Here is a 26,655-nt window from a genome sequence, read left to right on the forward strand (position 1 = left end):
TTTCCCTTTTTAAAGTTCTTCAGGCCCAACCTCGGGTGGTCGGTTTTGGATCTTTAAGTCATCACCCACGCGCACAGGGTGGCACCCCTCACAAGTTTCCCCCGTTTCTAAAATATTTTTTATCACATTCTTATGACTGTGGACTTCGGTTTGCAATTATTTCCATCAGGTGGGGCAAGACGACTTCCGCGGGGCAAGAAGCCGCAAAGACCGGCGAGTACTACGAGAAGGGCTGAAAGCCAGGAGCGCCCACGGCCTTCGGGAGCCCAACCCTTTGCTCGGCCAGGCCCTGCCCACACTCAGTGTAGGCTTCGGCCACCTCCCGGCCCCAACCCCCTCCTCAGCGGCTCGGGCAGCGCTGGCTGCTTGACCCGCGAGCTCACGAGCCCTTGGATACACCGGCAGGCCGCCTAGCTAGGCTCTCTGCCCGAAGCCCCGCCTTCCCTTCCTGACTGACGTGTCTCTGCACCAATAGAATGTGATATCTTCTGCCCCTCACGGCCCGAAACCCGCTAGCGCCTAGCGATCCACGTGGCACGGCGCCAATCGGAAGTGGTCCAGTCTCTGCACCGCCTCCCGGAGCTTGCTCTGCAAACCGTGGCTGCTTGTGCTGGACGCGCGTGCAAAAGGAGGGCGGTGGAGCCCTGCCATGCAGCTCCCCAAGGACTCCACTGGGCATGGCCCGCTGGCCTCAGTGGTAGGTACGGTGGGGTGAGACACAGCCCCATCCCTCGTCCCTTCTGTAGCTTTTTCTCCTCCGGACCTGGTAATCATCTTTTTCTGGGCTCGCAGCCGCCAGGGTCTTTCCGGAACGCTGCCACGGGTTCAGGAACCTCAGCTTGGAGGGCGGCACCCACCCTTTCCTGTGTCAAGGCGAACGTGTGTACAGATGGCGCTCCTGCTAGAGTTCCTACCGTACACTAACCTACACACCTACTTGTCCAGCACACTATCGCCCACCCCCACTCCCTTAGCCCTGCTCGCCTCGACAGTATGCCACACCTGTCCCACTTAACCTAGCTGGTGGGTTAGACGTCAGGAGCCAGGACACCTTGTAGGTACGGTTCAGAGACTCAGCGTCATTTGTATTTTTCATGCCCATCTTATTGACATTGGGAACAGGTAAAATCAAGGCCTAGCCTAACCTTGTTAAAAATTCACATATCCCTTTTTTATTGTTAGGTCTCCTATAGCTCTGGCTGGCCTGCAGCACAATTAAGGCCTAGCCTAACCTTGTTAAAAATTCACATACCCCCCCTTTTTTTTTTTATTGTTAGGTCTCCCGTGGCTCTGGCTGGCCTGCAACACCCATAGCTGAGGATGACCGTGAACTAACACTCCAGCCTCCACACCCACTTAACTGATAACAGATATGAGTCACCCCACACCCTTCTTCACTTGTAGGTCTTGAGAAAATGAAAAATGTTCATTTCCTTTACAAAGTCAGTCCAGAGGACTGGGGTATAATTCTGTTATACACATGCAAGGCCCTGGGTTCAATCCAAGAAGCTAAAAAAAAAAATAATAATAATAAATAAAAAGTCTTTAGGCATTCATTTTCAGAACAAACACAGGATGAAATGCCACTTTTGGATCCCCACCTCCTCAAAGAGCATTTAGTTTGTAAAGAACTTGGTAAATTTTGTCTTCAATACTCATAAATTTTTGTAACTATGTTCAGTTTCAGTAATTTAAATATTATGTGTAGATGTTATCTATAGTGATTTATATAGATATTGTCTATATTGTATGTAGACTTTGTGGAGATTTTATAGCTACTGTCTGGGTTACATATAGCTATGTAACATGTGCATGTTATGTGTGTGTATGTTCACACCTACATAACCTATTGGTTTTCCTTCTGAGAAACTTTTGTATTTGCACGATAACTCAAGGGTGGCAACAACCGTTAATTTCTGTGGCTGTTCTTTTTTTTTTTTTAAGATTTATTTATTATGTATACAGTGTTCTGTCTGCCCACATGCCAGGAGAGGGCACCAGATCTCATTACAGATGGCTGTGAGCCACCATGTGGTTGCTGGGAATTGAACTCAGGACCTCTGGAAGAGCAGCCAGTGCTCTTAACCTCTGAGCAATCTCTTCAGCCCCATCTGTGGCTGTTCTTTATTGCTCACTCCATCATATAAAATTGAGGCAGTTCCAGTGACAATTGTTCTTTTGGTCATCAAGTTTTAGTGATTTTATTTTATGCCACTTTAGAAACTTTTGATTTTATTTATTTTGATTTTATTTCTCTCACTTCCTGAGAGAAAGTGCTGGTGCCTGAAGTCAAGGACAGAACAAAGATTAAGGGTCTCTACAGGCCCCCTTGATCCAGCTGTTTGATTAGCTGTGCAGGAGTATGAAGGGGTCACGTTGTTGGAGTTTTCCTAAGGACGAGTGTGCCATCTAGTCAAGGGCTGGTTCTCATGAGTAGGGGATAGATGTTAATCAGAATGGCGATGCTTTTGCCTCGTGATTAAAATAATGAATTTACCATTGAGCTGGAGGGGCATTTTGATGCTTTTCAGCCCCCCCCCTTTCAGAAGCATCTAGAAAGGAATAGGGATAGAGCGATCAGAGGTAAAGGCACTTTGCACTGAGCCTGACAACCTGGACTTGTTCCCCAGTGTCATGTGTATACATACAACAACATGAATAAATGAAATAACTTTTTGAAAGCATCAGGAACTTGAGGGGCCAAATGAATGGCAAGAGCTTAGAAAGGAGACATAGATATATTTGGATTGTTGGGTATGCCTGTCATGAGGCCTGGTTCTAGGCCATCTCATGGATGCTGAAGGGCGTGCGGTTCCCCGTGGCTGTTGGCTAACCCATTTCTCTGAATTCTAGACTATTATCCTCCCAGTGCACAATGCTGAACTGTGGCTGGATGAGTGCTTGGCGTCTGTGTTACAGCAAGACTTTGAAGGCACCATGGAGCTCTCTGTTTTTAATGATGCCAGCAAGGTATTTATGAGCCAGCTGTTGGGTGACTTAATGCTTTACAAACCACACTTAAGGGCGTTTCCTAACCGGCAGTATCACACTTACAGGACAATTCTAGGACCATCATAGAGAAATGGAAGGTGAAACTGGAAGATTCTGGCATCTCTGTAGTCGTTGGAGGCCATGACTCTCCTTCTCCCAGAGGAGGTAACATGATACATTATAATTATAGTTTTTTTTATCAACCTATGAACTTAAATGGTTTCATATTGTTCTAGTCTAGAGAAAAGTATCCTGGTGAAGAAAAGTATCTTGGTAATCTTTAGGTCTAGTGATTAGGTCTGCTGCCTGCTAAGAATCAAATGGACCTCAGCTTCTGTCTGTCTTGTCTGTCTCTCTGTCTCCTCTCTTTCTCTCTTGACAGGGTCTGACTGTATAGTCCCGCCTGGCATGGAATCAGTATGTAGACCAGGCCAACCTTGAGCCCACAGAGATCTGCCTGCCTCTGCCTCCCTCCAGCCACTTTCTCACCCTTTGGTAACGACTGATTGCTGTCTCAGTGTCCACTTCCAATGTGTAGCTGGAGCCTAATTCACATGTAGGTTTTAGGAGGTGTGACCTTTGAGAGGTGATGGGGTCTTGCGGGTGGAGATTCATGATTGAGAATGGGGTTAGTGCTTCATAGAAGAGGCCCCAAATAGCCCTTGACACTTCTCTTATATAAGGACAAAGGGAAAATAACCTCAATGAGCCAGGAATCAGTCTTCACCAGATACCAAATCTGGCAGTGCATTGATCTTGGCTGTATGGAGGTCTCTTGAGTGCCTGATGTAGTTCATGTCTACAGATTCGTTAGTTCTGGACATATACTATCAACACACCATAGTATGTACTGTTGTAACTGGCTTAGTCTCTTAAGTACAGTTTTATTAATATTCATCTGTTATAGCAATACTTTATTCCTTATTAGAGAGTAATTTCGTTGCACAGATAAACTATGTTCTATTTATCCATTTCATCAGTTGATAGGCATTTAGATTTTTGCAGTTGGAAATTCTTTTTGTGGTGCCCATACAAATATTTGTGCACAAGTTTTTGTTGGAACACTGATTTTTCAACTCTTTGAGTATATGAGCGTTGTTTTTTTTTTAAATCCATTGAGCATATGCCTTATAATTCTATATTTATCATCTTGAAGAACTGCCAGACTGTTACTCTCACTGATTATACTATTTTACACTTTCCAATTTACTCACGCACACTATCACTTGCTGTTTTCTTTTGTCATTACTATTGTAGCCATTCTGGTGAGTGTGAAGTAACTCACGGTTTTGTTTGCATTTCCAAGTGGTTAATGATGTTAAAAGCCTTCCATGTACTCTGGTGATGTGTATCTTTGGAGAGGAATCTGTTCAACTTTTTGCTCACTGTTTCCTTGAGTCTTTTTCTTTAATTTATTTATTATGTTTATAGTGTTCAGGGCACAAAATCTCATTATAGATGGGTGTGAGCCATCATGTGGTTGCTGGGAATTGAACTCAGGACCTCTGGAACAGCAGTCAGTTCTCTTAACCTCTGAGCCATTTCTCCAGCCCAAGTCTTTTGTCTTTTCATTGCTGAGCTCTAGAAGCAGTATACATATGTGGCATACCAAAGCATTATTAGAATGTATAATTTACATACATTTTCTCACATTTTGGGGGATTATCTTTTTATTCTTTTGTGGTAACCTTTGCTGCACAAAAGTTTACAACTGATGAAATCCAGTTTAGTTTTTCTTCCTGGCATGTCTTTTGGTGTCAATATCTAAGACAACCATTGCTTGATCAAGGGAGTAAAGAAATAACTCCTTTGTTTGTTTTAGAGATTTTTATTCTTTTAGCTCTTATATTTAGTCTTTAATCCATTTTGAGTTAATTTTTATGAATGGCAGGAGAGGTAGGAGACTAGACATCTTTTTTGAAAAATCTGTAGATATTATTTCCTTTCAAAAACATTTTTTTCTTTCTCTTTTTTCTTTTCTTTATTTTTTTATGTTTATGGGTGTTCTGCCTGCTTGTATGTCTATGCACCACATGAATGTACCTGGTGCTAATGGAGACCAGAAGCGGGTGTCAGATTCATGGAGACTGGAATTACAGACAGTTGTGAGCTGCCTCCTAGGTGCTGGGAATTGAACTTCGGTCCTCTGGAAGAGCAATCAGTGCTCTTAACCACTGAGCCATCTCTCCTGTCATCTACAGCTTTCTTTCTTCCTTTGTGTTTGTGTGTGTGTGTGTGTGTGTGTGTGTGTGTGAGAGAGAGAGAGAGAGAGAGAGAGAGAGAGAGAGAGAGATATTGATTGAGAGAGAGAGTGGTTTTTCAAGACAGAGTTTCTCTGTGTAGCCCCAGCCATTCTGGAACTCCCTTGTAGAATAGGCTGGTTTTAAACTCAAGAGGTCTGCCTGCTGCATCAACAGCTTTCTTAAGAGTCTTTTTTCTCTAGAGAACTTGTCAGGAACCAACTAACCACAGACGCACGAGTTTACTTTTTGTCTCTGTTCTATCCATTGTTTTCTGTCACCATCCTTTTGCCAGTACCATGCTTTTTGCTAGTATAGCTTTTCATTAGGTTTTCTGTTCATCTGTGTTGCATATACACGCAGATACTTAGCCATTGGTTGGTGTATATTCTCAGCCAAATAAATTGTTTTCTTAACTTCCTTCTGCTTATTTTTCTTATTGTTGATACTGAAGATCTTATGGTTTTGCTTAACTTACTTATTAGCACTAATACTTTTTTCTTTTTAAAGATAGTGCAGTGTATTCACAGAGCCAGAGGTAGTCTTCCTTATGATTTGATCTTGGACTTGTGTGTGTGTGTGTGTGTGTGTGTATGTGTGCTCATGTATGTGCACATTTGTGCCTTATAGCCCAGGCTAGTGGCCTGGAACTCACTGTGTTGCCTAGGGTGGCCTTAAACTCATGATTTTTCTGCTAAGGATCCTGGGTATTGAGCTTATAGGTATGTGCCACCATACCTAGCTCCTAGTTTAGTCCTCTTCTTTTTTTTTGTTTAATTGCCCTGGCTAAAATCTCTTGTAAAGTGCTGAAGTAGTAAAAGTAGACATCCTTATCTTTACCCTGACCTTAGAGGCAAAGCTCACAATCTTCCTCTGTTGAGTATGGTACTAGCTAGGGGGTTTACTAGTGCCCTTTATTAAACTATGGGGTTTACTAGTAGCCTTTGTCAAACTAAGGAAGTCTTCTTGTGTTGCATGTTTATCAACAGTACTATTTTTAATCACCAAAGGGGTAAGTGGGTTGGATTTTTGTCAAGTGATTTTTTTTTTTTTTGGCATCAATTTGAGAAACTGATTTTTCTCCTTCACCATGTTGGCTTATATAATTACACTGATAACCATTGTTGAACCATTTTTTCATTATTTGGGTAAGTCCTACTCAGTCATTCTGTGTAATCTTTCTACTAGACTGCTGAATTCAGTTTCCTGGTGCCTTGTGTGTGCGTGTGTATGTGTGCGTGTGTGTGTGTGCGTGTGTGTGTGTGCAGGTACATACATGGAGGCTAGATATCTGGTGTCATTCTCAATCTTATTTTTTGATATAAGGTCTCTCACTAAACCTGGTGTTCACTGGTTGGTCAAGAGTAGTTGGTGACCACTCTTCCTGTCTCTGCTTCTCCAGTGCTAAGATTAGAGGCATATAACACCACGCTTGGCTTTTCATGTGGGTGCTGGAGATACAAGCAGTCCCTCGTGTGTGTGACAAACACTTTACTAACAGAGTCGTTTCCCATTTCTTTCTTTCTTTTTTTAAATATTTATTTATTTATTATGTATACAATATTCTGACTGTGTGTATGCCTGCAGGCCAGAAGAGGGCACCAGACCCCATTACAGATGGTTGTGAGCCACCATGTGGTTGCTGGGAATTGAACTCAGGACCTTGGGAAGAGCAGGCAATGCTCTTAACCTCTGAGCCATCTCTCCAGCCCTCTTTCCCGTCTCTTGTTTAAGATTTTTTTTAATTTTTTTTTTTCCGAGATAGGGTTCATCTGTGTAACTTTGGTGCCTGTCCTGGAACTAGCTCTTGTAGACCAGGCTGGCCTCGAACTTACAGAGATTCTCCTGCCTGTGCCTCCCGGAGTGTTGTAATTAAAGGCATGCGCCGCCACCACCCGGCCTAATTAATTTTTTTTAGACAAGCTTTCACTACGTAGCTCTGGCTGGCCTGTAACTTGCTGTGTAGTCAAGCTGACCTAGAACTTGCAGATCCACGTGCCTCTTCCTCCTGATTTCTAGAATTAAAGGTGTGAGCCGCTACATTCAGCTTTTATTATTAAGGGTTTCTGTGTGTGTGTTCATAAGGGATGTTGTTGTATGGTCTCTAGTTCTTAAAGTATTTTTTAGTGGCTTTGATGGGAATTCTGACCTGTAGGACCGCTTAGGAAGTGGGAAAGAATGGGACTGGTGTTAATTCTCCTGTTTGCTAGACTTCATTGACGAAGCCATGAATTAGATCCTGGGCTTATTTCTTTGCTTTATTCTTTTTTTTCCCTTTATTCTTGAGTCAGGTCTCTTGTTCCTGGGTCACTTTTTAGTTTGTATGTCCAGGAGTTTCTTTGCTTCTCTCAGGTTACTGGCTTTAGTGTCCAGAGTGTCCGCTTCTAGCCCTCTGGACCCTCATCAAGGCTGACAGTGATGTAACATTCCTCATCCCAGTGATTCCAGTCTTCCTTTTTCCCCGTCTAGCTACGTTGGTTACTTTGTTCATTTCTTCATAAAAACATGTTTTTAAATTTTTTATGTGCATTGATGTTTTACCTGTGTGAGGGTGTCAGATATTGGAGTTACAGGTAGTTGTGAGCTACTGTGTGGATGCTGGGAATTGAACCTGGGTCCTCTGGAAGAGCAGTCAGAGATGCTGAGCCATCTCTCCAGCTCCCCTAAAAACAGCATTTTTTAAAATTTTTTAGTTGCTTCTTTTACTCTGTTTCTTTCTGGTCCTAAGTGTTGTCTTTTTGATTGATGGATTCTTTTATCAGTATATAATGTTGTACTTTATTTGTTTTCTTGCTTAAAATAATTTAGGAATAAAATCAGTTTTGTCTGGTATTTGCACAGTTACCCAACTTTGTTTGTGCATGGAATATCTTTTTACATGCTGTCTTTCAGCTTATGTATGCATTTGGATCTTTTACAACATTTAGAGGAGGTGTTCTTTTTTGGTTTTTCAAGACAAAGTTTTTCTATATAACAGTCCTGGCTGTCCTGGAAGTTGCTTTGTAGACCAGGCTGGCCTCAAACTCTTTGAGATCTCTCTGAGATCCCCCTGCCTCTGCCTCCCACGTGTTGGGACTAAAGGTGTGCGCTACCACCTCCCAGCTTTAGAGGAGTCATTTGTAAATTTACTGTTTTGTTTTGAGATAGGATCTTACTGTTTAATTCAGGCTTGTGATTCTCTTGCCTTAGTTTCCCCAAAAGCTGAGATTGTAGATAATAAGATGGCTAGATAACATTTTTAGGAATTGTTCTGCCACTATTTACCTTTTAATTGAAGAGTTTTTGTCCGTTTAAATATAAATGTACTTCACCTATAAGGACTTTTGCTATTTTATTGCTGCTTTATAAAAGTCCTAAATCTCTTGTGCTCATTCCTCAATCCTTTAATTCTGCTTTTTTGCAGGTGCTTGCTTGATTAGTGTTCTGTTTGATTTCCTTCTTCTAGCCTGTCTATGTGTTTATGGTGAGTTACTGTAGGGATTATAATAGTCATCTTCAGTTTATCAGTAATCTGGGTCGAATTAATATCATTTCAGCTTCAGTTCCTCGCAGCTCTGAACAGCCTTACTTGATGTTACAAAAATTACATCTTTGTTTTGTGTCCATAGAGATACATTATAAACTGTGCCTATTGACAAAGATTTTGCTGTCTTACATATCATCTCTTAAGTCATATTGCAAAATATACAGATAAAAATAAGACAATGCCATCTTGTATATTTGCCTGTGCCACAGTTTTATCAGTACTGTTCACATCCTTGGGCTTCAGGTTTCTGGTTAGCCCTAGGATTCTCCTCTGTCCCTACGGGCAATCCATGAACTTCCTCAGTTTTTATTTACTTGGGGATTTCTTTTTTATTTATTAAATTTTTTTAATTAAAATTTTCCGCCTCCTCCCCGCCTCCCTTTACCCTCCCTCTCCCTCCACTCCCCATGTTTCACTCCCCTCTTCCTCCCTCTCCAGTCCAAAGAGCAGTCTGGGTTCCCTGCCCTATGGACAGTCCAAGGTCCTCCCCCCTCCATCCAGGTCTAGGAAGGTGAACATCCAAACCTGCTAGGCTCCCACAAAGCCAGTGCGTGCAGTAGGGTCAAAACTCAGTGCCATTGTCCTTGGCTTCTCAGCAGCCGTCATTGTCCACCATATTCAGTGAGTCCGGTTTTATCCCATGCATTTTCAGTCCCAGTCCAGCTGGCCCTGGTGATATCCTAATAGATCAGCCCCACCATCTCAGTGGGTGGGTGCCCCCCTTGCGGTCTTGACTTCCTTGCTCATGTTCTCCCTCCTTCTTTTCCTTTTTTTTTTTTTTTTTTTTGATTTTTCGAGACAGGGTTTCTCCGTAGCTTTTGGTTCCTGTCCTGGAACTAGCTCTTGTAGACCAGGCTGGCCTCGAACTCCCAGAGATCCGCCTGCCTCTGCCTCCCGAGTGCTGGGATTAAAGGCGTGCGCCACCACCGCCCGGCCCTCCTTCTTTTCCTCATTTGGACCTTGGGAGCTCAGTCCATTGCTCCAATGTGGGTCTCTGTCTCTATCTCCATCCATCGCCAGATGAAGGTTCTATGGTGATATGCAAGATATTCGTTAGTATGGCTATACGATCAGGCCATTTCAGGCTCTCCTCAGCTGCCCAAGGACCTAATTGGGTACATCTCTCTGAACCCCTGGGAACCCCTCTAGAGTCAAGGCTCTTGCCAACCCTAACATGGCTCCCTTAATTAAGATATATACTTCCCTGCTCCCATATCCAACCTTCCATTATCCCAACCATCCCATTCCCCCAAGTTCTCCCTATCTTCCCCTTCTCACTTTTCTCTTACTTGGGGATTTCTTGATTCCTTCATCTTTGAAGGATAATTTTTGTTTGTTTTTGTTTTTTGAGACAGGGTTTCTCTGTGGAGCAGCCCTAGCTGTCCTGGAACTAGCTCTTGTAGAGCAGGCTGGCCTTGAACTCACAGAGAGATCTGTCTGCCTCTGCCTCTGAGCGCAGGTATTAAAGGCTTCCTCTTCCCTCATAGGAGAGGTGGAACCCGTTAGGTTTCCCTTGCCAATGACCTGTGTGCAATTTTGTCCTAATTACATGGGCTCTTGGGAAGGGTTAAAGGCTGTAAGTGTGGAAGGACCAGGAGAAGGGCCTCCGTGCAGCCCTAGGGAAGCTGTCTTTCCTGCTGAGTGCAGACCTAGTGTGGCCACTTTAAGGCCAACTCCTGACCGTCACCCCTACCCCTTTCTCTGTAAGTACGTTTAGTAAACTCGGTTTTCCCAGGTGAACTTTGGTGAAATCATACCTCAGTTTGTTGTTGGGAAGGGATTTTAGTAACAGCCATGGATAGACTACCCAGACGTATAAGTCAATCCAATAAATTCTCTTAGTATATATTCATTCTCTCTCTTCCGCTTTACCCTCGAACTCTGATTAATACACCCTATAAGTGATAAGTCATTTCCTTCCTGTAACTATGGAGTTTATTTATTCATGTTTTGGGCACTTTTTTCTGTGTTGTGAATTACTTGTTTTGGAGTTTGTTTAGCTTCCTATATGTTGCTTACTGTTTGAATGTGTCTGGGGAGTTTCCCACCATTATCCTTCAGTCATTTTTTCCCTGCTTATTTATTTCCACCACTTGCAGCATATACACCATGCTTAATGGTGTTCTTTGTTCTCTGTTGTGTGTTTTGTTTTTTCTCCATTTTTCCAAGGAGCAAAATTTTTATCCATCTCTTTCCAAGTTTCCAGATTCTCCAGGGTTTAATGCAGTCTTGAGTATACTACCGAAAATCGGTTTCTGGTATTATATTTTGTAGTTTTAGGGTTTTTATTTGGTTCCTTATTTTTAATTCTGCATTCTTGTTAATGCTGTTTTGAAAAATATGATGTTGTTAGAGCTTTATTTCTGTGGTCATGGCTTCCTTTGCTTGTAATGTGTTTGTACTGACTGCTCTGACTCTCAGCTCTAAACCTGATGTCTGGCTTTTCTTACTGGAAGTTTTTGCTCTCTGCCCTTTGACCTGAGTGTAGGGTATGCGTTCCTGTTTCTTTTCCTGGCTTCTGTTTTCTACTGGAAAATGACAGTACAGATAACAGGTGTCTGGTTGCTGATACCTCTCACCTCCTCAGAGGCAGCTACCTGAGATGACTTTCGTCTTGGCTGGACGGTGGACCTCTTTCTCTGTCTGCACCTTCAGCTACAGTCACTGCTGCTTGCTGTTGTTTTGTTTGTTTTTGTGACATTGTGGGGAGTGAATTACTGCAGAGACCAATCCAGTCAAATTTAGGCCCTATTTAGGGATAATTCCTGAGGTCAGTGTTTTTAGTGCAGACTCCTGTTCCCATCACCTCTTCAGTATTTTAGGGCACCTGGTATCACTACATTGTTAAATGTGAGGTCTGTACCTCTGTGGTCTGTGCTGTGCTAAGCCTAATTCTCCTTGGACATTGTGATTGAATAGGAATGGTCCCCATAGGCTCATATATTTGAGTGCTTGGTCATTAGGGCGTAGCACTACTTGAGAGGGATTAGGAGGTGTGGTCTTTGAGTAGATGTGGCCTAGTTGCAAGAAGTGTGTCACTAGGCATGGGCTCAAGCCAGGCCCAGTGTCCCTCTGTCCATGCCACCTGGGGATCCAGATGTAGAACTCTCAGCTACCATGTCTGCCTACATGCTACCCTGCTTCCTGCCATGATGATTATGGACTAAACCTCTGAAACTTTAAGCAAGCCCCAACTAAATGCTTTCTTTTATAAGAGTTGCCTTGGTCATGGTGTCTCTTCACAGCAATAGAACACTGGTTAAGACGGTCATATAGTCCAGTCACAGTTCTGGGCTGCAGATAAGAGAAGCTCCTGTATGCCCAGACTTGCTGAATGAGCTGAGGACTTGTGACTAACTGTACAGTAATCCCTGATGTCACCTCAGCTTATCTCTCCCCATGGGATGCCAGCTCTGTGTTACAAGCCAAGATCAGGACACCCAAGGCCCCCAGTTTTCTAGGGACACTACTGTCAAGATAGAAAGAGCTTCATTCTATGGGTCTGGGAAACAGATGGGAGCATCCAATTATCATTCAGGAGTTCGTAGTTCTCAGCCGGTTCACCCGGGACTTAGTTTATTCCAGGTAGCTGGGCCAGGATGAGAAGTGTGTGAACTGGCTAGTTTCATGTCAACTTGATATGAGTTACCTGAAAGATTATGTTGGCTAGTTTTATGTCAGCCTGACACAGACTAGAGTTATCTGAAAGGAGGGAACCTCAATTGAGAAAACACCTCCATAAGTTCTGGCTGTAGGGCATTTCTTAATTAGTGATTGATGGGGAGGGCCCAGTCCATTGTGCCATCCTTGGGCTGGTGGTCTAAGCAGGTTGAGTAAGCCAGTAGACTGCACCCTCCATGGCCTCTGTATCAGCTCCTGCCTCCAGATTCCAGTCCTGCTTGAGTTTCTGTCCCGACTTCCTCCAGCGATGGACTATGATGTGGAAGTGTAAGCCAAATAAACCCTTTCCTTCCCAAATTGCTTTTGGTCATGATGTTTCATCAAAGCAATAGTAACCCTAGTGGGGTATTGCTGTGACAGACCTGACCATGTTGATTTGGGAAGGGTTGTGGAAGGACTTTGGAACTTTGGTCTAGAAAGCCATTGAGTGTTGAGAGCTCAGCGGGCTGTTCTGTGGGAGCTGGGAAGATGAGAATGTCAAGAACAGTGCAGAAGATGGAGACCTGGCCTGTGAGGTTTCCGAGAGAAGTTTAAAGACTCTACTAGGCCTTTCATGAGAAGCATCTGCGGTGTCTGGTCAGCAGGAGCTGAAGAATCGGCTGTGATTAACAAGGAACCAGAAACATTAAAGTTAAACCTTTGCTCTGCTGGGACAGTGGATGTTGGTCAGTCGGGGCTGAGGAATCCGCTGTGATTAAGAAGAGACCAGCATCACTGAGGTGAAGTCTTACGGGACGTGTTTGCTCAGGGTCAACACAGAGAAGCTGACGTACAGGTTTTGCCAAGGTTTTACTCGGGCCGGCAGCTGAACTTCATAACGTTAGAGTCATCCAGGGTGGTCCTGGTTTTGAAGGCATGAAGGGGACATGGAGAGCAACTAAGGCTTGACACTGTGTGGCAGGGCTGGAGTCCCTGAAGAGATTCCAGGAGAGGCTGTTGGTGAAGATGCAGCCCAGTTGTAGCAGCAGACTTCAGCATTTTGGAGACAACCACCAAGAACCGCAGCAGTGGTTGAGTGGAATCAGCTGGAGCCTAGAAGACGCGTTAAGTGTGATGCAGAGGGCAGAGTCAGAGACGTGACCCAAGCCCGTTGGAGGAGCACAAACGATCGTGAATCAATCCTGGACATTGGGTATCGAGATAGTTATACTGTGGGGGTTTGGTTTTGCTTTGTTCAGATGGTGACTGTGCCCTGATTGTTCCCTCTTGCAGTAAGAAAATATTTATTTTTGATTTTTACAGGACCCCACAGTTAAGAGACTTTGAATTTTAAAAAAAACTGGCTATTTTAAATAGACTGATTTTTTTGTTTTGTTTTGTTATTTTTTTTTAATGTATTTATTATGGATACAATATTCTGTTTACATATATGCCTGCAGGCCAGAAGAGGGCACCAGACCTCACTACAGATGGTTGTGAGCCACCATGTGGTTGCTGGGAATCGAACTCGGGTCCTTTAGAAGAGCACGCAATGCTCTTAACCGCTGAGCCATCTCTCCAGCCCCTTGTTTTGTTATTTTTGAGAGAGGGTTTCTCTGTAGCTTTGGAGCCTGTCCTGGAACTAGCTCTTGTAGACCAGGCTGGCCTTAACAGCTGCAACCTCCCTTTGAGTGTGTGCACCAGAGAGTCAGGACCTAGAGTGTGTGCTCTTTCTTACACATTGCCCTCTGGCCTCTGCTAACATGAATCCACACGTTTACACTTCGTCTTGTGTGGTTGTGAATCCACAGCATGTTGTCACTAATTTAGCTATGGCTCTGTGAAAAGGATATGAACATTTTTCATATTTCCCCATATGCCTTTTCCCAGTGTCCTTCTTTGCTTCATATAGATGCAGATTCCCATCTTATTATTTTTCTTCTGACTAAACGACTTCTGAAAACATTTCTTGTAGTGATTGTCGTGGTCAATGGATCCTTTTAGATAGATCTTACGTCTTTTTCTGGCAGCATGAATGTTGGCAGGTGGCCCTGATTAACACAAGTGTGATTTCTCTTCATGCCTCTTTATTGGCTCCAATTCTTCCCCTGAGGGAGCCCCTCCCCCAGCCATCTTGACGCTCTCTGCCTATCTACTGTACCCCTCCCTTCCTTCTCCCCTTCTCTCTTCTTTTTTTTTCTTCTCCGTCTTTACTTCTCTTTCCATGAAGTCCATTTCCCTTTTGTGTACAGGTGGGAAGTGAATTCCCTGAAGGACTCTGGCTGTACAGCCCTCTTCTTACCCAGTTTATACAGTTTAGAATCCTGGGGTGAGATTAGCAACTTTATTAAATCACCACCTCCTCTACCTCTTGTTAGATCTTCACACACTATCATGGACTTTTTACATAGATAATTTAATTCTGATTAGATAGTATACATTTGTTTTGGTTTTTGTTTGTTTGTTTTGTTTTTTCGAAAGAGGGTTTCTCTGTAGCTTTGGAACCTGTCCTGGAGCTCGCTTTTGTAGACCAGGCTGGCCTCGAACTCACAGAGATCCGCCTGCCTCTGCCTCCCGAGTGCTGGGATTAAAGGCGTGCGTCACCACCGCCCGGCTTTGTTTTGGTTTTTATTTCCTAATTTTTACTTTGGTATTTTGCTTGGCATGAGGAATCTAGAAGGATAAGATGAAGTCACATTCATGATGGCAGAGCCCTGACTGCTCCTGACTTGGAAGGAAGCAGGTGATCACTTGGTAGCCATCTAGAAGCTGGGATGTGAAAGAGACTTACTGCACTTGTCCCTCCATACACCTGTATCCGGCTTTCTTTTGGGCCACCAGTTAGCTCCCAAATCTTGGCACAGAGACTTCTTACTAGTTAGGAGTGTTCGGCCTTATCTTATGCTTGTCCCACTAGCTCTTATAACTTATTGCAACCTGTTTCTCGCCATCTACATTTTGCCTTGGGGCTTTTTACCTTTCTTGTATTCTGTATGTCCTACTCTATGACTGGCTGGCCCCAAGAGACTCCCTATTTGCTCTCTTGTTCTCTCTTCTTCACTTTCTCTGAGCCTAGAGTCTTTCCCTATTTATTCTCTGTCCACCAGCCCCGCCTATCCCTCTGCTTCCTAGCTATTGGCCATTTAGCTTTTTTTTTTTTTAGACTACCAGATGCCTTAGGCAGACAAAGAAACACGTCTTTACATTGTTACACAGATGCAGCATAAACAAATGTAGCACAGCTTTACATAGTTAAATAGTCCACAACACAAACAAATGTAACAAACACACCTTTGCCAAGTTAAATAGTCGCCAGTAACTGCCTTCCTCCCAGTGACCCCTCCCAGTTACTTGTTTTTTTACAAATAAATGTATGTTTTGGTAAGTTACAATCTATTCTTTCTTCCTTAGACCCATTGTTATTATGATATAGTTACATCTTAGAAGCTTGTTGAGGTTCTATTATCCTGAAACTCTTATGCTACTTGTTTTGCCAGTAGGTAGATTCCAGCAAGCAGACTTTGTAAAAGCGGTGTTGACAGTATTGTAAATATGCAACTCACAGCATAATGTATTTGGTGTTGAATCAGAAGGAGCAGCTACCCTGGGGCTGGATTTCCTGAAAGTTAGAACCTCCTAGAGCCTTGGACCATATTGTTTCTGTGGCATTGGTTTCTACTCACATGCTGTTTTGCCTTCATTTCCCTTTGAAATTTTTTTCTTCTTACATGTTCCTTTTCAGTTTTCTGAAACTACTATTTAAAGTAATCTTTGTGCCTGGGGTATAAATGGTAATGTACTTAAGATTCCTACTTGTCTGCAGTGCCTTTTTAAGTCATACTTAGTTTGGCTGGACAAAGAATTCTAGTGGCAAAATAATTTTTCTCATAATTGTAAAGGACTCACCTCGTTACCTTCTAATGTGGCATCCAGACTCTTGTTTTATTTTTTAATTATTTTTTTTTGTTTTGTTTTTCGAGACAGTTTCACTGTGTAGCTCTGACTATCCTGGAATTCACTCTGTAGACCAGGTTGGCCTCAAACTCGAGATCCGCCTGCCTCTGCCTTCCCAAGTACTGGCATACGCTACCACTACTTGGCCCCAGAGTCTCCTTATTGCTGCACTATTTTTTTTTTTTTTTTTTTTTTTTGCTTCAGGTGTAGAGCTGGTAAGTTACTTGCGGTGAGATGGTTACTTGTATCCAGTGTGGCTGCATTTGGAACATCTGTGATACTTTAAAGCACCTGGTACCCAAGTCTTGCCTAAGATGTTCTCACAGCGTCTGTCTGGAATAGAGTCCTGTTTCAGCACTGGAAGCGGTAGAAGTATTCCAGGACCTCTGAGAAAATCTTAGGATTGAAAGCCAAGAGTAGCATGCTGTCTTAGCCAAGTTTCTGTTGCTATGATGAACACCATCAACAAAAACATCTTGGGGAGAAAAGGGTTTATTTCACCTTATAGCATACAGTCCATCACTGAGGGAGTCAGGGCGGGAACTCAAAAGTAGGAACCTAGAGGTAGAAATTAAAGCAAATACCATGGAGAAACACTCCTTACCTACTTGTACTTCCTGGTTCAGCAGTTCGCTGTCTTATACACTGCAGTACCACCTGACCAGGGGTGGTATCACCTACAGTAGGCTGAGCTACATCAGTGATCAGTCAAGAAAATGCCCCACAGGCCAATCTGATGGAGGCATTTTCTCAGTTGAGGTTCCCTTTTCTCTAGCTTATGACAAGTTGGGTGTCAAACCAGTACACACACACACACTGTTCCCATTTTGTTTATGTTGTCCAGATGGGGGTGGTTCATACAGCTCTAGTGTATTCTGAGAGCAGGCAGGGTTCCCATTAGAAAACTTGTGACAGCCTGGGTGCCTAGGACCTGCTGCTGCTAGGACCAACTTAGATCCAAGCCTGGTCTCTCAACAGCTTCCTTTGAGACTTTGGGGTACAGTTGTGTGGATGGAAGGTGGAGGGAACAGGTGGTGTGGGTGTACTTGTTATAATCTGGTGGCTGTCAGGAAGAGGAATAAGAGGAAGAGACAAACCTTGCCATTACCAACCTGGTGCTGCACGGATCCTTTCTGCTAGTGTTGCGTCCGGATGATTGCTTTCAGGAACATGGATAATAATATGGATGATAATGATGGTCCTGTGGCCTCAGGTCACCTAGTGATGTTTCCTCCCTTCCTTTCTTTCCCCACTACCTCTCATCATGTAGCCCAAGATGGCATCAGCTTTGAGTAGCCAACCCTCCGGCCTCAACCTTCTGGTATTATAGGCCTTTGCTACCGTGTTTGCTTTACTCGATTTTTAGAGTGTATATCACCATGAGCTTACACAGTTCTTATTTCATTCTTGGCTGGGGCTGTCATGGTTTCCCTCCCAATATCCAGACATCTAGGTAGCATGGAATACTGGGCCACAGTGTCTTCAGTACCTTAGGCCAAGCTCAGTCCTCAGGAAACGGTTTGCTAGCTTTCTGAAAGGAGCTTATACTTCACACCCTCCCAGTCTGAAAGCCTGCCCTGCTGATGTTACTTCCTTTTTCGGTCCCCGCTGTTTAGTTCATCTTGTGTTTGTTATTCTGGGTGAAGTACAGGGTAGATGTAAGTAGCTGAGGTCAGCTGCCAAGACTCAGCTGAACCTGTTCTGTCAAGACAAACCCAAGTGTTGCCTCATCATGGCTGTTTGAGGAAGCAGAATGGCGTGAACAATTCTTAAGACAGAATTTAAATAAAACTACTTCCTAGGGCAGAAGAGGCGGCTCCATCTGTAAAGCGTTTGTCTTACAAGCATGAAGCCCCAAGTGTAATTCCTAGAACTTGTGTCAAAAAGCTGGGTGTGGTGGCTTGTTTGGAGGCCGGCAGATCCCGGGACAGCCAACTGAGCCTGTTTGGTGACATCCAGGTCTGCGAGAGACCTTGTCACACAGAAGATGGTAACATCTGAGGTGGTACAGTTCCAGCAGGCTCTTATCCCCACTCATCCAACCCTAACGTCTGGAAAATCTTAATATCTTCTGGAAATTATTTTCTAGTTTTATTATCTTTGAAGTAGAAAACTATGTATAGGTTATCACAGAATATACGTTTCAACTTCTGAAATTCTGAAGTAATGAATTTGTTTTTGAAACTAAATATTCCTTGATATACTTAAGAGAGGGGTTTTGCAACCTCTGTCATTGAATGGAAAGAGCATTTTGGTACTGATGTTCATTGTCACCACTGTAAAAACAGGTTTTGTCTTTCATAAAACACAAATGGCTTGTCACTGAGTGTCATTGTATCTGAATGCATCTGTCTATGATAAGGACATTATAGAACGAAGGACCCTAGGTAAAGTGCTGGGAGATGACATCACCTCATTATTGTCTGTGGGAAGTGAATGAGAATTCATGGCAGTTCTGTATGGCACAGTGGAATTTAGTTGGCTCTTAGGAAGGACATGTTTTCCTGTAATGTGTTAAGTAGAACGTTTTACCTTCATCTTTAGCTAGCATAAATTCGAAGGTTCTGTTTTCAGAAATGCTGGGTTATTTGCAGTGGGGAGGACTAATTTTTTCGTTACATTCTCGTAACAACAGGAATGCACTTCATCATGTGACTTTTTACTAAGGGCAGAGTGAACCACAGCCCACTGCTCCTCTTCCAGGAGTGAGGAATGTTAATATCTCCATGGAGCTAGGTTTTTCCTGTTGGAACCATGGCAACCAGCTGCCCTTACAAAGGGACTGGCCTCCCCAAACATGGAACCCCCACGCACAAACATTTGACTTTCTTCAAGGCTGTAATATTAGAGCAAATTCCTGTCTTTGCCAAACATAAGATTCATTGTGAGAATCTTCCAGCATTACACGGATTCAGTTTTTCTTGAAATCTGACTTTCCTTAAGCAACTTTTGTAGCAGAATTCTGTTAATTTCAGTGTGCTTGTGAGGAGTGTCATCTTGTTTTTGAGGTTCTCGGGAGGGTTTTATCCTGCATGCTTGCCCTGAGCCACAGGGATGGCTGGAGTTTCCTGGTGGTGGCAAACCTATCTCACAGTAGGAGGCATCACGTTACCTTTCTTGGTCATTTCCCCCTTTACTTTTATTTATGCCTATAGTTCATCAGAATCTGGTGCCGTTGCTAACTGGTTTGGACCGGCCAAATTCTAGGGATTAAGGGTAGAAATTAAACTGCTGTTTGGTATGAACCCTGCGGAAAGATGCTGCTTTGGGTTGGATCTTGGGGGCGTGAGTGAATGGGGCAGCTTCCCCGTGTCTTTGTCTTGCTTCTGAGTCATATCATTCCCCTCCCCCTTGGGGGAATGGGGGAGGGAGGTGCAACTCTTTTGTATTAACAGACCCTGTATAAGAGGCCTTTCTTACAGCAGAAAGTCGAGAGTGTCATAGTTAGCTCTAAATGCATGTTAGGGTGGTGTTCCCTCAGGACTGACAACTTTCTTCAGCTTGTCTTAACTTCAAATGCCAAAGAGATTTATTATCTCAACTCTGTACACACCTGTTTTGCTTTGCGTGCCTTTTCGCAGTGGCATCAAGACTTGTAACGATGTGGTTAACGTGATTCAGGTGTTGGTCGTCTCTTTTCCAGTAGAGTTCTCGTTCCTTAAAGCCCCATTAGTGCCCTCTTCTGGACTGAACACCTTTTAAGGGATCTGCCTTTAACACCCAGGCTGAGCTCCTGTCCCTTTCTGCACGGGGGCCCCAAATTTCCAAGCCTTTGCAACTGTCCTTCCCATAGGGCAAATTTGAGCTGCGTTAGCCCAACTGTCAGCCCCTCCAGAAGTGGTTTGTTCTTCCATCCAAATCACGGCTACACCCAAGTCACCAGGTACTCTCCAGTGTTTGCCCTGCATTTTCCATTTCGTATTTATATCAGTTATAGCACAGTTCTTTCTGTAATGCTCTTTGTGGTGATTTTATCTTCCAAACTCTTGTGCGTTTTCAACACATTTAGTTGTCACTGTGGATTTTTTTGTTTGCTTTGGTTTTTATGTCTCGGATGTAATATCTTTGAAGGAAACTTTATAATATATATACTTTAATATCTATCCCCTGGGGATAAGGCATCGCCAGCCCCTGAAGCCCAGGCTAACCTGGCCTCTCCATCCAGGACAAGCACTTTCCTAGCTCTTAAGCCCAGAAGAACCTCTTTGCTCTGAGTTCTCTGTCCCCTGCAATCTCTGCTCTGGGTCTGAACTCTTTGCTCAGTAGTACAGTAAGGATCACCTATTCTTATTCTGTGTGAGATCCTGGCCTCTTTCCACTGTCAAATAAGTTGTTTTTTTTATAATATGCATTTACTAACCCCAGCTGTGGGCTTTTAGGATGACTAATCGTGACTAAATAAAGTTCTGTTGGGTCTGTAGTAATCAGCGTTTGCTGCAGTCAGAGCTGAATATTCATGCTCGGGCAATGACCTGGGTTGGGTGGACACACTCAGGTGTCACAGATGTTAGCAGTCGCTTCATCTCACTAGGGACACAGCTAGCCATCCTTGAAGTATTCAAACTGAGGTATTTGCCAACCAGTCACACATAAGCAGGCAGACTTTTAGACTCTCCCCAAGGATATTTTACTTTTACTTTAGTGTTGTTCTAGGTGCCTGTCGTCACTTATTGCTGGCATTCTCTGCTGTCATCAGTGAGCATGGGCATTACTTTCTCTTTACCTTCCTTTCATTCCTTCAAAATTATATCTAAAGTTTTTCTAGTAGTGTGAAGTGACCTTAGCTTTCTTGGGGTGTAAAATATAGTTTTATGCTCTTGAACGTTGAATTCTAAAAGAGCTATTTTCTCTCTCTTTTTTTTCTCCTAACAGTTGGATATTCTAAAAACCAAGCAATCGCACAGAGCACCGGGTCTTACCTTTGCTTTTTGGATTCAGTAAGTAACTCCCTGTTTTGTTGATAATGGCTTTGTGTAATATTGACCAAATAATGATTGTGAATTTTAGTATGGTTCTTAAAAATAAATTTGTCGACACGTTATGATGAATCTCAAAAGTCAAGTTTAATAGGTTGTTGCTATACGCTGCCGTAACAATTAACACTAAGTAAGATCATTTACAAATGTGAAACAGGACCACAGAATATAAACAACATTAACATAAGCACAGTACTAGCAAGCATGATCTTAAGAGATTAAAAACATGGAAACAGGTCCTGACAGCTAGAGCAAAATATGAAGCGGATTCGTGGGTGGGGGTCAGGAGTGGACCTAGCGGTGACAGGTAGACTTACACAGAATTTCAAATCAGTCAAAGTTATATTAAACTTTTAATTTGTAATCAGATTAAATTAGCAAGATACTTCCACAAAGTAAGTTTTCAAAATGTCAGTGTGAATTGGGACCACACTGATAGCGTGATTGTATATTTTATTCAGGAACTTAAAATGCTTGTGCTCTTGACTCCTGACTTTCACAATTGTTTATCATAACAAATTAGAAGCTGGTTACTGTGTGCTGAGCACTGATGGAGAGCACTAGCAGACCGTCAGAACTGTCACCTTTATGGGGCCTCCTCAGGAACAGGACACTTAGCTGCAGCAGATGAACAGAGACTGTGTACAGATTGTGCTGTGCTTAGAAACCCTGACAGACTAAAGCAGAGCAAATCAGTTTGTCTTAAACAAATACAACTTTTATGTATCTAAATTATTCCATACGTTGGGTCCCTGGCTTCTTAGAAACATGCATACCAGGGCCCATGATATGTTGGCCACTGGTTTATACAGCTGTTACAAGTTTTGTTTCTGTCTCTCATTGGCTACTCCAGGTCCATGGAGGTAGGAAGGTCACATAGGCCAGGAGATGCAGCCTCCCTTTCATGCAAGGGACGGGAGGAGCACTGACCCACAGGGTTACCTTGGGAGGTCTGACATTTTGAAGTCAGAGTTCTGCATAGTGTTATCTTTATTGTATTTAGACAGCACGCTTGTAACTTGTTGAAGGCAGATGTTGCCAGTTGGACGAGGAAGTGTCTCTGTGATTTTTGTATTTGACCTGTCTGTTTTAGGCTGAAGTTATTTATAAAACAGCTTTGGTATTAGCCATGCAGAACCCACTTCAGCTGTAGGAAGCAAGTGGGGACTGTCGCTGTCTTTGGCCCAGTGCGTGTGTCTGGCAGAAAAGATCCATGTGGACTGCTGCTCTACTGAGCTTTGCCCTCAAGTTTTTGGCTCCACCTTCAGGTGCTTAGTTGTTCCCTTAAGCTGAAAGCAGAAAGCAAGCTGTTCATTCTGAGCCTATGTGTAACTAGCTCTGGAAGTCATGACAGACAAGAAGGGGAGGGAAAACTGGAACCTGTGTCTCATATCTCACAATTGTCTCTTTGGTTAGTTTTCTCTTGCCTTATAGCTAGCTCCATGCAGGGAACTACAAATTTTCATGTGAGTGTGTCTATAATTTAGGTGGACTCGTGTTATTTTATAACAGGAGTCCACCTAAAAACCGGGCAGTGGTGACATATGCCTTTAATCCTAGCACTTGGCAACTCCCCATTTGTGTAGCCAAATAGCATGGCATCTGAATTGGCCATCTTCTTGAGGGGTATGAGCCCATAGCCCGGGATCCATGCTACTCCAGATACGGTCTGCATTGGATGGTGAATCCTAGCAGAGGCCTGCAGAGTTGCAGGGCTGCAGAGATTCAGAGCTGAGGACAGGGCTCCTTCATCCTCCTCAAGGTTCTTTGGATGGAACAAACTGAAAGAGATGAAGTAGGACCATAGATATGTGACGGATCGTAGCAATGGGGGAAGCCCAGCACACTCGCGGTCACTTCCAGCCTAAAGTGATCCCAGGTTTATAGGCTATTGCTGTATGGGAGGCTATGTGTGTAGTTTGAGAGGAAGGGAGGTAACATGTAGGAGAGCTTCTGGTTTGAGGAATAGTCACTGGGCCAGTGCATTTTGCTTGGCCCACGGAATAGCAGTGGATTGCCTGTGATTTTCTGTGCTGCTATCTGTCTGGTATGCTGACATCCCGTAGCTTCTACATCAGAAAAGTTTTATGTGGAATCCTCCGGGAAGGAACCACAAGTCCTGGAGTTGGACAGACAGGACCTTTGCAGAGAGATGAACTACATGGGGAGGAAGCCAGCTGTCGGTCAGACTCACTTTCTGAGGCTCCAGCGGGTCAGGGCCTGACAGCACTGACAGGAAAAACCTAACAGGTCGGAGTGCTGTGGATTTACAAGCCCTTTGGCATATGTAAATCGCCAAAAACTGTTTTTCAGAACAGGCTCAGGAGGTGGCTGGGATTGTACATTAGTCCTCCATAGTTCAGTCCACAAGGTTATGCCTGACCAGGAACTTTCTTCCTAAGTTTTCACATCCCATCCAAACGCCAAACTCAGGCAGACTTAGTGTGTGTGTCCTCAGTGGCATTTGTTGGTGTCCCCAAGGCCTTTCTGCGCTTAAGCATATCTCGCTCAGACTTCACAGGAAGCCTGTCTATCATTTATTCTCAGTTCTCTTGACTAGCAGGATTTCACCAGCTATTTTTATGTCAGAATGGAAAAGCATTTCATTCTTACTTAATGCTTTTTTAAAGTTAAAAAGTGTGTGTGTAGCCGGGCGGTAGTGGCGCACGCCTTTAATCCCAGCACTCAGGAGGCAGAGGCAGGTGGATCTCTGGGAGTTCGAGGCCAGCCTGGTCTACAAGAGCTAGTTCCGGGACAGGCACCAAAGCTACAGAGAAACCCTGTCTCGAAAAAAACCAACCCCCCCCCCACAAAAAAAAACCAAAAAAAAAAAACTGTGTGTGTGTATGTGTGTGTGTGTATACACACATCATGGTATAGTTGCCCAAGGAGGCCAAAAGAGGCTATTGGGTCTTGAGGAGCTGGAGTTACAGGTGGCTGTAAGCCATTTGATATGTTGGTGCTGGAAACTGAACTCAAGTTTTTAGAAACACAGAAAGAGCACCTGACTGTCTCTCCAGCCCATAAATACTCATTCTATGAGGCTTCCAATTTCTTCTCGCAGACTGCCCCGTCATTCCATAGTGGTGATTGCCTGTGCATAATTGTGGAATTTCAGCCCCTCTGGGAATTTTATGCACATCTAGGAATGCCAGTAATGATGGTTCAAATCATCTTCTCACTGAGAACTCCAGGTAATATTCCTTGGCATGAGCCCTGAGATGAATGCACTCTGCTTTCACGGTTGGTGCTGACAGCATCTTGGATTTGGCCTGTTAGTCTCTCCTTTACAGTCCAAGTGCCAGCTGATTCCTATAAACTGATCAGAGTGGTCCTGCCCACAGAGGGAGTGGGAGCCAGCAGGTCAAGTTTGACTTCCATGAAGGGGAAACCGTCCCCTGCAGTAACACTTCTGACTCTTTATTGAAGTTCTCCTTTGCTTTCATTAAAAACAAAACAAAACTTTCCATTCTCTAGCCTCTGGGCTACCTTCTTTTTCTGGTGGCTTCAGGAAAAGACCTATTTATATTACTGGTCACCGTGGTCTGTAACGTTTAGTACCTGCTTCTCTGTTAACTCTTTGGATTGAGTCTCTGTTCATCTTCCTTAGCTTCTCAGCCATTTGGCCAGGCCAGTGAGTGTCATTCTCTCTTTGCTCTTACTGTAGTTGTTGACTCTGAACAGCAGAAGTGGTAGAAATCATATTTGAATGTTCTTTAGGCTCTTGAGAGCCAAGCAGGACTGACCATTTCTGCCTTTTGTATAGCTCCCCTAAACTGTAAAATTAGAGCCTTGGTTAATTCCATGTGTATTAGGAAGAAACCAGAAGTTGAACAGTAAAGTCGTGGGGGGGTGGGGGGAGGTGGAGGGTGTGGTCATGTGTATGCGTGTGTGCAAGAGAGGAGGATGGGAGAATTGGTCTCAGTCCACTGATAAAAGTGCTCCTCTTCCTCTCTCTCAGATCCACCTTCACAGACATAAGCATCTTGCCTCTTTTCCAGGCAGCCTTTAGGCCAGTCAAGTCAAGACATAGAATTAATCGTCATGTGTGTGTCCACCCTTTGATAACATGGCGTGTGTACACCTCTCCTTCCACAGCACCTGGGTCCAGCCAGAGTTAGGTGGTTCTGTAATACACTGTGCGGCTGTGCTGCTTATGACTGAACATATACAGTCTCTTCGTCAGAGAGTCCTAGTCTCAGTTGATGTACCCAAAACTGAAATAGGGGAATGAAAGGAAGGAAACAAAGATGTTTACCTAATGTGTTTGTAACAAAATAAGGTGGAAATGTATTGGAACTTTGATAGCCTCATTTCTGTAATGGGTCACATGGTCATAGTTATTATAACGGCTCTCAAAGTCCACGTAGTGGGGAATGCAAGCGGAGCTGCTCAGATCAGTAAATCCAGGACAAAAGAGCAGATACAGCATCCTTTCACATACTTAAATTCAACCCTAGGAAAGTTGACTTCGTTGTTTATTAAGTGCACACATAATGAAAAAAATAAGAAAGGACAGTGGAGCCCCAAAAGCCCAAACCGAGGTCACTCGGAACAGGAAGTTGCTGGAAGCAGCATCAAAGCAGATCCCCAAAGTGTTGGCAATAGGCAATTCTTTCTGTCTCCGTCATAATTCTCTGTCTCATAATCGTTTATGAAGCCCCTCAGTGGAGTTGCTTCTTTGCCTGGAAGGCGACTAACACCTTTATTTTGGAAACTGTCTGGGCCATTTGTCATGCTGCCTGAATCGTGCTGTTGTGATTTCTTATTAGCCTTAATCACAGAACACGATCAAACCAAGAGACTCTTTTTTAAAAAAAATATTTATTATTATGTATTCAATACTCTGTCTGTGTGTGTATGCCTGCAGGCCAGAAGAGGGCACCAGACCCCATTTACAGATGGTTGTGAGCCACCATGTGGTTGCTGGGAATTGAACTCAGGACCTTTGGAAGAGCAGGCAATGCTCTTAACCTCTGAGCCGTCTCTCCAGCCCCCCAAGAGACTCTTTAAGAAATTTCCTGCACTCTATACTTCCTAGTCCTTTGTAGAGAAGTCATCTGCATCCCCCAGGAGTCTGGGTCAGCCACCTTCGCATGCACCCTAACTCATTTCTTTATCTGTTTGTTTATGGGCATAAGGAGTCCAGAGTGGCAAGTGGCCCCTTAATTTCTGGTCCAGTTATTGTAGCATTATTTTATAAGTATTTCCCCTGTCACCTACTCCCACACCCTTTTAAATATTTAAATCTTTGTTGATTATTCGTCCTCTGAAAATACCTTATTTTACTATGAAGTGAAGTATTCCTGCAGGAAAATGCACAAAACCTTATATTGTGGAACATATATAAGGAGCTTCCTATTGCCAG

The 26,655-nt window shown here is 43.6% G+C and overlaps 1 protein-coding gene across 7 annotated transcripts in view; it reads left to right on the forward strand.

The window, feature by feature from the left end:
* Positions 1-561: 561 nt before the first annotated feature.
* LOC121444069 (UDP-GlcNAc:betaGal beta-1,3-N-acetylglucosaminyltransferase-like protein 1) overlaps positions 562-26,655 on the forward strand; it is an 84,825-nt gene continuing 58,731 nt past the window's right edge. For 2 of the 7 annotated variants that reach the window (XM_041645815.1, XM_041645816.1), the window contains exons 1-4: positions 562-697; positions 2,854-2,970; positions 3,057-3,156; positions 21,184-21,248. In XM_041645815.1, coding sequence (XP_041501749.1) covers positions 650-697; positions 2,854-2,970; positions 3,057-3,156; positions 21,184-21,248 — 330 coding nt within the window. In that variant the 5' untranslated portion in view covers positions 562-649. Of the gene's footprint in view, positions 702-1,277; positions 1,405-1,582; positions 1,636-2,853; positions 2,971-3,056; positions 3,157-8,644; positions 8,695-21,183; positions 21,249-26,655 lie in introns of those variants that run through there. The other 5 variants (XM_041645819.1, XM_041645818.1, XM_041645817.1 and 2 more) reach the window with 5 other exon arrangements.

The sequence above is a fragment of the Microtus oregoni genome, unplaced genomic scaffold (assembly GCF_018167655.1).
Source record: "Microtus oregoni isolate MIOR12 unplaced genomic scaffold, Mior012 000117F_ref0000505, whole genome shotgun sequence".
Taxonomy (NCBI): domain Eukaryota; kingdom Metazoa; phylum Chordata; class Mammalia; order Rodentia; family Cricetidae; genus Microtus; species Microtus oregoni.